Source organism: Empidonax traillii, unplaced genomic scaffold (assembly GCF_003031625.1).
Source record: "Empidonax traillii isolate 1590-97213 ecotype Southwest subspecies unplaced genomic scaffold, ASM303162v1 scaffold1050:size236492, whole genome shotgun sequence".
NCBI classification, from domain to species: domain Eukaryota; kingdom Metazoa; phylum Chordata; class Aves; order Passeriformes; family Tyrannidae; genus Empidonax; species Empidonax traillii.
Window position 1 is genome coordinate 159752 of NW_020956243.1, and position 15130 is coordinate 174881.

At 38.8% G+C, this 15130-nt stretch overlaps 1 protein-coding gene across 4 annotated transcripts in view; it reads right to left on the reverse strand.

The window, feature by feature from the left end:
- The window catches only part of USH1C (USH1 protein network component harmonin), a 47966-nt gene extending 34642 nt beyond the window's left edge, over positions 1 to 13324 (reverse strand). For 2 of the 4 annotated variants that reach the window (XM_027904388.1, XM_027904389.1), the window contains exons 1-4: positions 13247 to 13324; positions 9374 to 9441; positions 7335 to 7478; positions 6780 to 6918 (exon numbers count right to left, since the gene is read on the reverse strand). In XM_027904388.1, coding sequence (XP_027760189.1) covers positions 6780 to 6918; positions 7335 to 7478; positions 9374 to 9441; positions 13247 to 13282 — 387 coding nt within the window. In that variant the 5' untranslated portion in view covers positions 13283 to 13324. Of the gene's footprint in view, positions 1 to 6779; positions 6919 to 7334; positions 7479 to 9373; positions 9442 to 9694; positions 9963 to 13246 lie in introns of those variants that run through there. The other 2 variants (XM_027904387.1, XM_027904386.1) reach the window with 2 other exon arrangements.
- Positions 13325 to 15130: the final 1806 nt, after the last annotated feature.

The window sequence follows — 15130 nt, forward strand, 5'->3', positions numbered from 1 at the left end:
GAGGCACCATTTTAACTATTTTTGATCAGCAGGAAACTTTCACTTGGTCTTATTACCTTGCCTGATTCTGGATTCAGATATGTTATTTTAATGGTGTTTACCTCTTTGCCTTTTTGGGGGGCCCACACTAATATTTATCGGCAATCAAACAGCAGCACCCCAAGAACATTCCCTGGCAGTGTTCAATTTACTATGTAGAATAGACAGGGAGGCCAAATTTTATTTATTTATCAGAATACAATCAAAAGGCTTCCCTTCCTGTAGTATAAATCGAAATTTGATATGCTATGATGACTAGACTAGAAATTTCCAAGTTTCTATAAATTCTGCCTAATAAATTCCCTCTCCGCTAGGGAGGCTGAGAAGAAATCAGTGATGGAAACATTGCCCATTCCATTTAAGGATGAGCCTTACGAGCTGTTCAAGATAAGACTGAAAAATGCAGGTCCTGGCTAGACTTTTACTAACAAAGACTTTTACTTAACATGAACCACGTGGCATGGCACTATAAAAACTAATTGGCGCACGACTTCTTCCACTAGGCACCACAAATCAATCCACTGCACAATAAGATATACAAATGATTACTAGGAAACAACTTTAACAAACCACCAACAGTATCTTCTTATACCTCTGTACTTTGATCTCTACAAGGACAAAGTCAAATACTTCGGCTTCGCTGCTCTCTGGTAGCGTTTCCTCTAAACTACTCTGAATATTTGTTATGTAAAATGTATCAAAATGTCATGCTGATAGTTGATGGGACTTTTCTCATTAACATCAACAGCACAGGATTTGGTTTTAATCAATGACACTTTGTGTGCCTCCTCACAAATGTGTCTGTTTTCATGGCAGCATTGATACTAGTTAATCATTGCCTAAAACGTTCCATTTGAAGACTCAGGTTTCAAGCTCCCACATTTCATTTTAGGCTGAAGTCTTCTATGCCGGTATCTGCATCAGGCTGATTTCAAGTTTCATCAAAGCTAAAGCAACTAGTTTTAATCAACAAAATGTGGGTGGAATGCACTGTCATACTTGTTAAAAAGAAATATCTACAATTACTTTGTTGCGAGGCTCTGTGCTTTCACTTTAGGTCTGGAAAAGGTTCTTATGCTACAAATTAAAACCACTATTTTTACAGTCTTAATGAAGACCTTTATTGACTAAAAAGTTTGGAGGAAAAGGCAGGTTCATAACATGCTTGGTGAAAATTAGTAAAGACTGGCTATACTAGTTCTGATGTGGGGAGAACTTCCCCTTCATTCACTGCCAGTGCACCAGTCCCTGGTACCAAGATTAGTTGTGAACATACTTTCAACTGCTGCTGCAGAAGATCAGAAAAGTTGGCTCTTCCAGAATGCCAGAGGCACAGGAGACTCACCAAGAACAGGAAGAAATTAGAAACTTCGTTCAGTCCTAACCACTCAAAAAAACCTGCCGCTGTGCAAACCCCAAAACCCACAATCTGCTTACAGAATGAACTTTACATAAAGAATTCACAAGAGTATTACATTAATTCAATGCATTTGTCAAGACTGTGCCACCTTAGATAAGCCTGGGACCTATTTCTTGTAATATAAGTTTTGTTTTATTTCTTTTGAGTCAGATACTTCTAGTCCAACTTTACTGTCACTGAAACGACAGAGGTAATGGCACCATTCTTAGTGGTCTACTGTGTCTGAGCAGACTAAATAACACAGTGTATCCACTGTTTTCTCCAGCACACAAGGCTGATGGGAGTATCTGGGACTGAAAAAATTGAAGCCACAGTTTAGGTCACTGAGGACTAGCTTCCCTGTACCTTAGTAACAGTTTTAGGAAAAAGAAAAAGGCCATAGCTGGGGATTCCTGCTTTGGCACTGCACAGCTCAGTGCTGAAGGCCTAAATTTGCATCACCACACTTATGTGAGAGGAAGGAGTGGAACTGGGAGTAGGAATTCCTCAACATAGTCTGTGTCTTAGAGACTGTCACATTAACACACACTGTGACAGGTTTACCCTTGTGTGACGGGACACTGGGCCATGACCTTCTGCCTTTTTTCATATGTAATAAGTGCTACTGAATCTTCCTATTGTGATCTGTTCAACTGAAAAAACACCCACAAACAAAAGAAGAAACTACCCACTTATCTTCTTTAGTTGTTTCACAAGCTTTTGTAATTCTTCTGAGAAGTGCCACATGCTCTGCAATATTACACAAAACATTAACAGCACATCCAATCTACCATCATAGCTCATGTAGCACATTTTCCACTGAAGATGACAATTTTTATCTGACACAATAGAGCATCAGAAGGCTATAAAAGCGCAGAAAACACAGTATGTGACTGTGCTGCAGAAGAAAACTCACTTGCAGGGGCAAAACACGAGGACTGTTGTCTCCAGCCCCTGACCAGTGGGACATCCACTCCCTCTGCTGGGCATCCAAAAAAATCTCATCCAGGGCAATGGCCTGCATTCTCAAGAGCTTGAAAGTTTTTAAGCCAGTCAGATTTTTAAAATTATCTTTAATAAGAGCAGAAAGTGGTCAGTACTGAAGGGTTTTGAACACGCAACCTGTGGTAGAAATGCAGAATCTGACAAGGAAAAGCACATGGGATCTGCAGTCTAGAGTTGCACAGCTGATAGCTCTCACCATGAAAGAACACTCCCCTAACCAGCTCATTCCAAACGTTCCAAACTCTATCCATCCATCCATCCATTCATCCCACAGGCCTGTTAGCCATGCAATTGCAGTCCTCTTTTTTGTGAAAATACACCACCAAATTCTAAGCTAGTTCCTCACCCCAAAACCAAGAAGGTTTATCTGGAACAGGCTCCCCAGGGGACGAGAAGCATTTGGACAACACCCTCGGGAACGTGGTGTGATTCTTGAGGCTGTCATGTGCAGGGTCAGGAATCAGACTTCAATGATCCATGCGGGTCTCTTCAAAGTTAGGATGTTCTACAAATCTAAAAATTTACTCTAGTGCTGTTTCACTGCCCTTGAAACTTAGAAAACTCATTGTGAATAACATGCTTTTAGGACTGGGATTAGAACTGGAAGCAAAATTGCCCAGGGATAAGTCAGACTTGTGGTACTGTGTATAAAGACTTACAAAGACTCTACAAACCATAAAGACTCTCGGTCTATTTAGAATCCTGCTGGCTATATTAGTAGGAAAGCAAGTGACCTTTGCTTTTCAAAGGAAGGTAGAGTTCCTTGGTACCAAAATGCTCAAAATGCTTTCTCCATTCCTGTCTTTGGCATCTCTCTGGATTACTCAGTTGAAAAAGTACTGGAAGTTTGTGTATAACTTTTCTCTTGATCTTATGTGTTGGGGGAAGGGGTGCTTTTTGCTTGGGTTTTGTTTAGTTCAAGATCCCTCATTTACTCACATCTTCCACATCGTGCAGGCTATAACCGACCATGGAGTCTGGGTTAGCACAAGCCCAACTCTTTAAACGGGTAACCTATCTTACTGTTTTTAACTGCAATGCCTTAACACACAGAAGCACCCCAGTTTCAGGACTGCAAATGTCAGGGCCATCATGGGGCTTCTGGATCAGCATTGCTCTGAGGATCATCATTCACTAAGCAAACCATATCTGTTAACATTGTATCATCTCCCTAAAAGGCACCACAAGAGTGTATTTTCTTTTTCCATCCAGTATGGGAACACGCTTTTCCCATACAGATATTTTTAATGCTCCTCTTTAATAGACTGTCATTTAATTTCTGAAACTCAGCCCTCTTCATTCAACCTAATGACATTTGTATTATTGACTGGCAATGACTGAGGGTGCTTTAGAAATAACCCAACCTAGGCTGAACTACAGGAGATGTACAGGCACATAACAAACTGCTTCTCTTTAGGACACTTGGACAGCTTCCCCTGAACAAAGTTGTCCAATACTGGGGTAATAAATAGTAGTTTTCATATATTTCATTACTTTTGTACGGGCATACCAACCTAATGAATCTGAAGCAGTAGAGACAAAAGTCTGCAGGATTGAGTAGAGTAGAACATTAACAATTACTTTAGTATTATATATCACAGTTTCCCCTTTCCCTATTAAACAGGGAGATGACAGAATTTTCAGAAAAAAAGATGCAAACCTAATGTTTCCCAAGCAAAATGTCTATTATTTGCAGCTTCTAACATAAGAAATACAATATACAGTGCTTCTAGGAAATGGAAAGGTTTATATAATGATATCAACTGTTTCAAATTTCACATTTTGTATACTTCTACCACTTCCATTATTCATACCAATCTCCATCTCTTTGTATTCAGCAGAATCCCCACACACATAAGTATCGGAAAGCAGTGGGGGGTGGGGAGATGAAGTACACTTCTTCATGAAAGAACAAAACATAGCCTTTTAGAGAAACTGTAGTCAAAAAAGGGTCAAAACTACAAGTGTCACAGTGAGCCTCCATGATTATTCAGTCATTTTGATGCAACTTGGAAAGTACTTTAAGGAGAAATCATGCAAAGTTAACTGGATTTTTTTTAAAGCAGCAGGATGTAAAACTGATGGTATGATAAAAGATCATTATACCTTTCTCAGACAGCATTTTTGGGACAGAAAATGCGTAGAGATTTAGTTAAATAAAGCAGGTAGGTGAAATTTCAGAAGCAGTTGGCTTTACTGTGAGACAGCAATTTAGAACAATGGGCTGCCTGTCAGGTCTTGTTATTCAGTGAGGTTCAGAAAGTGCCTAGTGCCACCTATTATTCAGGCACTTTAGGCTGAGCTTTAACACCACATATCAAAAAACAGAAGTCAAGCTGCAAAGCAGGAGCTGCAAAGCACCTTCTGCTCATATTAATTCATACAATCTAAGACTAACAAATTCACAGTCTTAAGTATATTTTCCCCTTATTGTCCCTACTATGTCTGCCAAACTCTAACCCCATTCTGAGTTGCAATACAATTTGTACAGCCCAGCCCCAAGATCCTTTACAATCCCATTCATTGACACTAACATGTAGTGCAGTGACCTCAGTCACAGCCTTTTTTTGTAATGAAAAAACAAGAAAGGTGACATCCTTACAGTAACACAACAACTGAGCATAACTCTTTATCTAGTGGTGATGTCAAAATATTAATCTGCAACAAGCTGAGAAGCAGAGCTGCAAAACAGTATTAAGATGTACATATTAGCATGAGAATTTAAGACAGTGGCTATTAAGTCTTCTATTGCTCAGCATCATTAATGCCTTCCAGTATTTTCCAGGAGATGTTTTCAAAAGCCATATAAGCAACTGGTCTTTTCTTTTTCTCAGTTTTCTAGAATGGAGGAAAGATGCAGCTGGAATATCTCTGATGAGCTAACCACAACCCAGGAACAACTCCTGTCTACGCTTCCCATTCTCAATGTCTAACACAGTAGATGAGGTACATGAATCAGTGCAGTGCAAACTCTGAGATGGTACATTAATGTCCTTTTCTGGAGTTATCAACTGGTAAATCTCAGGCTTAAAAGCAGGCTGACAACACATACAGTAAAGTGTTTGTGGTGTCCTAATTCACCCTCTCAGTTCTAACTACATACAGAATTTACGGTTTTGTTCTACAAAGGAGTTTCTAAAGCACCCAGGGAGACAGTCATGCATCAGTCTAGAGGAGATTGACAGAAAATGAGACTAATTCAATGGTGATCCTAAAAATCTGATATACAGCTATGAACGCACAAGCAAAAGGGCACATTCATGCATTTAAACAGAGAGAGGAACAGTTATTTATATTTCAGAAAGCTCTCAGCATGAGTTACACAAACATGGAATCCTAACTTAACTGTCTTGTTGACAGAGATTTATTTTTATTAATTTTTTTAATGTAGGGGAGTCATGGTGTAATGCTGAAGCACATCTACAAAAAACATAAGTTCAATCAAAAACTGTAATGAGTCATGCCAGCCTAATATATTTTGTACTAGTATTAAACATAATCCTTAACCATCCATACTTTCAGCAAATATTCAGACTCGACAAATTAAAATTAGCCTTTTCACTGAAACTCAGACCTTTAATACACCTTATCCGATCCAAAGGCATAGAGAGATGCAGATACCTGCCATAGCAATTGCTCACTTCTCTCTTCACTAAGCAATACCACACTCAAAAATAAACCAAACACTCAAAACTCCATTAATGCAAATTGCATAAGGGTTGATTTAAAAAAAAAAAAAAAAAAGTGTTTCTATACATAATTACTTTTGCCACCCTTGTTGGCAAGTTCATGTATCTAAAATCTAATCACAAAATCTCCAATTCTATGCAGTACAGAGGACACTGGAAACAGTTAAAAATAGGATCTTCCTTTAATTGCATAAACTGAAATCTCCACAATGTATACATGAAGTTCAAATAAACATTCCATTACAGAAATTATATCTGTGCAAAGTGGAATTAACACTTTTAGTATTTATAAGGTCCATTCTACATTTAATCAGAATGTGGGGACTTAAAACATTCTTACAGAGCCTATAGATCTTTTTTTCTATCTTCTTACATTAAGCTGTTGCTAGTCATGAAGTACTAACATTACAGAAAAATCTTTACTCTTCAAAAATTATCATATCCCAAATAAGGAAAAAAAAAGTGTACATATTAAAAATGGTGACATGAACAGTTTTACCACTTGTATAACGGTATTGGTTATGGCTATGCATGACTTACAGATCGTAGGGATTTTATTAGAAGAAACAAAGAGCACCTTAGCAATGGTAACTTCCAAATGTTAAAGAACCTTAGTGCCTAGTATTACATGAATGTAATTCTCTTACCTGAAGTCCAGCACTGTCTGCCTGTCCTCCTTTAACTAACTGGGAGATGAAGAGGCCACAGCCAAATTCCAGTCCACCTCTCACACTTATTCCAAGCCCTTCAGGATTCAAACGATCCAATCTCACCTCTTTCAGCTTTCTGCAAAAACGGAAGACACTTGACTGTTCAGCTGCATAACACCTTGTGGCAATAATGTTTCATATCGAAGTTAGACATTATTTTTCCTCCTACATGATTTAGGCACTCAAAAAAGCAAGTTGACTGAAGTTTGGATGGATGTGTGTTAACTAAAGCCATCAAGTGTTATTCATATGAAAAGACATCTGCAACCACTGAACGTGTCTGCTTCCAGAGGGCTAGAGCTATGAGAATTTTTTTATTACTAAATGCAGGAAAAATGAGAAAATTTTTTTTTTTTTTTTACTCCTCTATCCTGTTTTTACTAGATTAAAGTAGGTGGCAAACAATTTCAGGTAGCTTCAGTACTTCTAGCAAATATAGCAAAAAGTAAAATAACTATGCCCAGTTAGCTGCATTATTCTGCATTCTCTTACCGTGATCGTTTGGGTGTCAGCTGATCATATTCCACCTGGTGTTTTAACGGGATAAGTGGGCGGATGGCATCAAACAGAGGCAATCTGCTTGGCTCATTAATCACAAGTTTTAGGTCCCCCACGAGCACTGGAAGATTCATAGATCTGCAAAAACATGGTGAGAAAACAAGCACAGGTAATCAACACAAAGCATCGTTTTATAAGTTACTGTACGTGTGGCTTCAATATTTGCATGTCCTTGCAAGCTACTCAAAAAGTTATTTATGCAGATATTGGTTTAACCAAAGCAAAACCGTCTCTCAGAAGGCAAGCCTTCTGTAAGTAAAGAAGAATAACAACTACTTGCTCCAAAATAACTGAAGTCTTGTATACATTGACTTTATCTTTTAAGATCATGCACATCACATTTATAGATGGCATCCTTAATTTCATTCTCAGAGTCCTCACAAGAGTTATGGAACTGTTCAGAAATGACTTTCCAGATTAGACATACCTGCCTACTAGATTTTTTTTTTTCCTTACCAGTTAGGAATCCTTGTAAATAAATCTAGGCTACAAGCTCCTTCTTTCTTGAACTTAGGGGACTGAAAAATTGTTTCAATCCAGGAAAAAAAAAAAAATCACAGTACTCAATTGCTAGAGCAAAGACTTGGCTTAAATTTTGATTCTTTTTCTCCAAATCAAATGTGAAGGACGATCAACCAATAAAGAAAACCTATTGATAACTGTCAGCACTGTGATAGTTATATATCTACAAAATATACTTTGTTTTTCAGCTGCAAGAGGTGGAGGAACAGCTCCCTAAGGTTCAGTGGAGTTACTGGAGTTAATCGAATACCCAGTTAAACTTACTCTGTATTATTTGCTGTTTCCTTTCTTATAATTTACATTCCCTGGCATACAGTATTATTACAGATTAGAGATCAAATACTTCTGGAAATGGTATTCATAGTGAAGAAGACATTAAGCCTTCGACAGTAACTGTATGTTTTTTTTCCCTGGATTATCTCACCATGTATTCCCAAAAAGTGATATATCATGAACATACATTAACAGACATATTGAAAGTTTTGCCCAAGTCATTGCAATTTTGGAAATTAAAGTTGCTGTATGCATTGTTAATTTTGTAACTGCAAGAAGATTTTAAATAATTCAGAGCTACTGGATCAATCGGCTTTCCAAACAACAGTCTTTATGAATGGAAAAGCAATTAGACAGACCTGAGTGAAACTGAATCAGATATGCAGCTGAATACCCCCATAACTATAGCTCAGGGCAAACATCAGATGGAAACGGCTACATTTCACTCAGCTGAGATGCTATTAATTACGATATGAATGGAAACAGTGTCTATCGGAGCCACTTCTCTGTGATGAGTGGAAAATACATTCTCATCTTCTTGGAAAAACAAGGGATCAGAGGCTGATGTCATTTGCAATGATACAAGCCCAAAGCAACTGTGGTTTAAATCAGATCAGCAAAAGGATTGATAATAGGCTTATCACCTTACCAATTTTTTACCATTGTGTTGTAATAAGCCAGAGTCATTAAACATGATAAGCAGAGTCCAAGACTAAATTTTTTCAGCTTTCTGAAAAATAGCTGCAACTTTTTTATCTGGATACTTAGCAAAAATTACTGCAAAGCAACGTCAATGAAAATCTCTGTAGCAAATAGATAAGCGTTATTTGGAAATATTAAGGAATTAGATTAATGCTCTCTTCCTGTTTCCTAAGAACAGTTTTATCATCCAGGTGCTTCCCCTCCCACACTACCCAAATATGAATCCACCAAATTCTTTTACAAAACTACCAAGTTAAAAAACCAAAGTAACTGTATAGGTGATTACAAACTTCCTCCTTGCTTGCCTACAGGTTATTCTGTGAAAACACAAGATGTCATTAAACAGGATAAAAAGTATTACTTCAACTAAATTTTTAGCAGCATATAGAAGAAAATTTAAAATCTTGAATATTCACTCTTTAAATTTAAAAATATTAGTAAAATTCAACACAAACACATATAAAGCTAGATCTTACTGGTGGTACATCCGCAGCACATCATAAAGATAATCCTTCTCCGCTTCATTGTCAATTAATAGATTAACCTGAAAACCCAAAGACATTATCATAAATCTCTGACTAAATAGCCACACATGTTAAGCATAAGAGAGTTTAACAGATTCTTAAGCCACAGAGCAAGATTTAATCAAGGAAAGGCTTTAAGATTAATTTTAAAGATAAACATCTTTTTGCAACAGACCCTACAAAGTCGCACAACGACAACTGGACAAGGTGGCAAATGCTGATATATATCTATGTGGCAGTAGTATTATTACAATAATATAATATTAGTCTTACCTGATAATCACTGTACTGCTGAATAAATGTCTTCAGAAACCTTTTTGGCCATTCATTAATGTAGCACATGCTGTCACAGATAAAACCACTATACTGATATAATCTATGTTCTGTTGTCCAAACCACCAGTTTCAGGATCTCACTTATAACATTATGCAAACTGCTACATCTCTGTTCCTCTTTGCTCCAGCTCTTACCTGATAGAACTTGCTAGTTATTCTTTCCTCCCCCACCAATAGTACATTCACTTAAACCAGTGTCATGTTACTGTGCCTGCTCTTGGATAATTACAGTAAATTAAAGCAAAAAAACCACCCCAAACCTCTTATATGAGGAGTTCAATTTATATCCAGTGATAGTGAGACCCCCACTAATCTTACGTGCAGTGAGAGGTCACATCACATTAGTTTTACATCTGAAGAAGCTTGATGTTTAGGAAAACAATTTACATCTGACCTAAAGGCTAATATTACTGTGACGTGAAGACTGAGGAGCAATTTGCATACTTAAAGAAAGGCACTTTCTTTCTAGGTTTGCAATGGTTTGCATTATGTTCTAAACTCAGTACATGCTTCACATTCCTTTTGTCCCACTTGGCTCTCTGAAGCCAGCAAGACTTCACATACAGGTGGTTTTTTGTTTCTTGTCTCCTCTGGAAAAAAACATTTTCAAAACACCTAAAGGCCAGAAGTCTACATGCAGGTCAACATTGCTTGACAGTAATATTAGTGAGCAAGCCAATTTATTCACAGTGAATTTCAAAGCACAGAGGATAAAGTTTGCCATAAAAGGAAATAAAACAGTTGCGATCAAAACGGACTGGGCTACGATATTGTACACGGACTCAAGGAGGGGTGATACATGTAAAACTAAGTCCAGCACCCATTTTTCACTTCCCCAACAGGAAAAATATAACAAAGTCAGTTTTGGCTCTGGTATACAGAACTGAATTTCCAGTGCTAGCTAAGGTGCTTTAAGAGCAGTGTCTCATGAAGAACATTAAATGTTCAAGCACATGGACCCTGCACAGCTAAGGGCAAAACCATCACCATATCTTCTCCTGACAGGGAAAGCAAGAAGTAACAACATTCCATTTGCCTCCTGATATGCTAATTGATGGACACATCCCCACTCCCTCTCCAGAAATGACGGGCCGTGTCTAAATTCTGCCATTTCTTCTGACAAAATATTCAGTCTTCCTGCACTTCTCACCCTGAACCAGCAACTTCCTCATCCTCTGGACAAAAACAAACCCGCAAACGACTTCTTATATATTCAGAATGCTACAGCTGGGTTAACCCTTCTGGGCTGTCTCTCCAAATGGGTCATTCTTCTCCTGTTGCCTTCTATTCCACCATCACTGCATTGTAGTCACCTGCATCTCTTACCATTTCCCGATCCTTAAATTCCTTGGGATAGAGGCTTACTGTAGACATATGCTTTACCTAGGCTTATCATCAGCTTCTAAAACCTGACTCAAATTTCATAAATCCTATAAAAATCATAGGCCCCATCTTAAAAACAAACAAACAAACAAACAACAAAAAACCCCAACAAAAAAAACAAGAACAAAATAAAATCAGTGGTGATATAGTGTGCCTGGGATCACAGAAATATTTTAGTATATCTCTGTTTCTGAAGAAAATAACTGTGGAGGCATGGGATAGATATTTTCACACCTTTTTAACAAGGATATTTAAAAAAAACACTTATCTGGACAAAGCCCTGGACAATCTGCTCTTGGTGGCTGTGTTTGAGCATGAGGGTTGGAGCACATGACCTCCAGAGGTCCCTTCCAACCTCAACCTTTCTCTTTTATTTAAATAGTCCTCACTGTAGTAGAATTATTTACAATCCTAGAGCATAAATAGTTGCTGATGCACTACTACAGGAATTGCATTGTTTCTAATAATTTCTAATTCTTCTAATAAGAAGTCTTCACAAAACCTGCACTTACATGCAAAAGAAAAATTAAATCTTAACAAGTCTACACAAGTTTATTCAATAGAATAGAAGCTGTGGGGAGGAAAAAGCACTTTTTGGTGTGGAACAAGTTCAGATGACATAATATATATATAATGCACTACTGTAGAACAAGCCCAATCTGTAAGCTTTCAAAGAATAATATACATTTCTATTTAAGCCACACAGACACTGAGAAACTATTGAAGGAAAGGGAAGAGCTGGTCAGTATATTTGGATATATTACATACTCTACACTGCTACTTGGTTGATATGGAAAACTGATTAAAATTGCTAAGAAAAAGAAAAAAAGAAAGTGAAAAATAATTGAGGAAACTCAGATCCTATGGCAGAGCATTTTTAATGGTTTGTCACAGAAAAAGCAAGCATTCAAGCCTTTGGATGTCACAGAGGCCACTAGAAGCAGGATGATACAAAATAATTTAAAGAAAAGACCTGTTACAGGATCCTCTATCTCAGATAAATTTTTCACTTATATCTGAATCCTACCTGTTTGAACTAACACTGATGATACATCTTACGTTATTGGGGTGGGACTTGAATGATTTATGAATTATAGCAGTAATGAAAGGGAAAAGGTTTAAAGTTCAAGCTGGTAACCATCCGCCTAGAAAACAGAGTCTTTATAGATAAGCTGCACAACTCACTGCTGAGTTATACAGTAATAGGTAGCAAGAAATAATGTGCTAGATGGCTACAGTCCTTTTTGTATTCCCTCTACTTCATCCTAACAATCCCTTAGTTAATGGGTTTGTTACTAAGTGACAGATACTTCTATATAACATCACATTACTTTGAAGAAATTGTGTTTTCTAGCTGACTAAAAAAACCCTGAAACAGAAAACGAAATCAACAAAAACCTCCTCCACAAAAACAGGCAAATAAACAACCCCTCCAAAAAAAACAAACAAAACCCGCCCAAACCCCCAAAGCAGTACTGAAAATTTTAATTTAGGACAGAATCCTAAATAGCTTCGCAAAAAAACATCTCTTAAACACGTAAACTATTTTCCTCCTCGTTTCCTTAATTAGAGCTTTTTTGAGCTTCCTTTGCTCATACAATTTTGCGCTCTGCCGAGCACTTATTTAACTGGGTGAATGACAAAATGACGTGCCAGGCAGACCGAGTCGCTCCATGTATCAAGTGCATTTACACATGACTGCACAGGCATAATTGCACCGGGGAATGTTAAGGTGGAACTGGGTGCTCGCAGGGCTGGGATGGGCACTGCCAGCGCCTGGACTTCAGCACCTGCGCTGCTGCCTTGCCCTGAGCTGGACCGGGCGCGGCGTGGTATTAACATAACACAAATTCTATCGAGCCCCGGAAAAGCTCATGCACTGGGGAATATTCTCCTTTTCTCTCCCTTTCTAAGGATTTTAATCATCCTCTCACAGGCGGCTGCCGCCCGCTTTTCCGCGCAAAGTCCCCCGCGCTTCTCCCTTCTCCCTCCGGCAGCGCCGCCAGCCCGCCCCGCTGCCGGGAGCCGTGCCCGGGCCAGGGGGGCTGCTCTTCCCGCAGCCTCTGCTGGCCCGGGGAGGCGACCCCGGCTGTCTCCGCTGCCTTACCTTGTGGCGGAACTCTCGGGCCACCCTGCGCTCCATCGTGCGCGGGTGCGGGCGGGGCGCGGGGCGGTGGCGCCGGCGAGGCCGCGCCCCGGGGCGGTGGGAGGGACGCGCTCCCGCCGCCGCCTCCCGCATCCCTCATCCCCGGCCTCGCTGCTCCGGGGGTACCGTAACCTGCCTACCACCCCCGGCTGGGGCTGCTTGCGGCCAAAACGACGGAGAAAGTAAAATTAAAAGAAAAAAACCAACAACACACGTACACGCACCCCCGAGGGGCGCGTTACCTGCTCTTTTCCCTGGGATGGTTTTTACAACCGGTGCTTCTCGTATGGCTCTGCATTGGAGTCCCCAATCCAGACTTGTCTCTTGTGCTTATAGGTATGTACGTATGTCACTAACCATAGTAGTTAAGAAAAGCACGAAGATGTGAAATTTAAAGCGTATTAACACCTTGAAACAAACAAAAAACCCCAACCAACCATAAAACCAAAACCAACCAACCAAACGAAAAACACCAAAACCCAAATAAAACCCAAACACAAACAAACAGAAAAATCTGCTTCAATAAATGACCATACTGTAAATAACCTCAACTTTTTTTATTATCTTTTTATTATTATTATTTTTAAAACATAAACAGGGTGAATCTGATGTACCACTGTCTGATTTCCACCAACCTTTCCTGCTAATGGTATATTGTTGCTTACAAATAGAGCTTCTGACATGGCCACTGTGAGTAACCGCAGAAGAATCAAGCTCGGAGCACCTGAAAAGGTGCCTATTTCAGACTAATCTCAATTATGTTATATTACCTTGGGCTTATTCTACCGCTGTACAAAATTATAGACTTCTGCAATCAGGATTGGAAGCAAGATGAGGACACCTGCTAACCTATGTCCCTTTGTCTCCCTCCAGAATCACCTTTACCCACATAACTTACGAGAGACAGGGTTTGATTAATCACGGGTGGTTTACCTGCTCCTCCCTCCAGCAGAGTGGAAACTTGTATGAATACATTTAAAGTCATGATAATCTCCCACATACACTGGATTCCCACATAAACTGGATTCTGTTTTATTATTCCTGTGTGATAATTTTCGTAAGCTATACCAGCTTCTTTGAAAATTGCTCTTACCCCTTTTCAGAAGATGATTTTGCTGTATTGGAACGTTTCATACTTGATGGACACTACTTCTTTCTCATATCAGGTGTCAGGAATAAGAGAGGAATGCATTTTAAGCCTGTATACAAAAAAATGCAATTGTTTTCAGAAAATAATTTTCTCTCAAAATTGTAACTACTAGTGCATGAATCATGTCTTCTACCTGAGTTCCAGTACCAAATCATATCAAAAAGCTATTCTATCCAAGCGTTGAACACACTACTATAGGACTTCTTCCCTGCATATGCAAAGCAAAATTGTCTTATATTTCACAAGAGAAAGAAGGAGACACAAGAAATTGAAAAGACACATTAAAAACAGTGCATGTTGCCTTTAAACTTTTGCATACCCTGTAACAGTCATGGTATCTACCAATTGTTTCTAGAAGACTTTACAGGAATAGGTCTTTCACAAGCTTGAAATTATGTACATTTGAAAGAAAGCAACTGGATTTTATAATACAGATGAATTTTTCAAGAGTCAGAAATTCCTCCATGTAGTAAACAATTGTGGAATAATCTTCACTTGGTAATGTGAAAGCTGCTCTGAATCCTCGTGTGAAGGACCCAGCACAGAAAGGATGACAAACATGACTGGCTGTTGGTCTGCTCTTACATGAATTCCTGTGTTACTGTACATAAATACAAAGCAAACAAATCCCCAAATCTATCCCATGCTCCAAAACTGGAAGTTTGATAATCAGTAAATTTAAAACATGGCTCTGA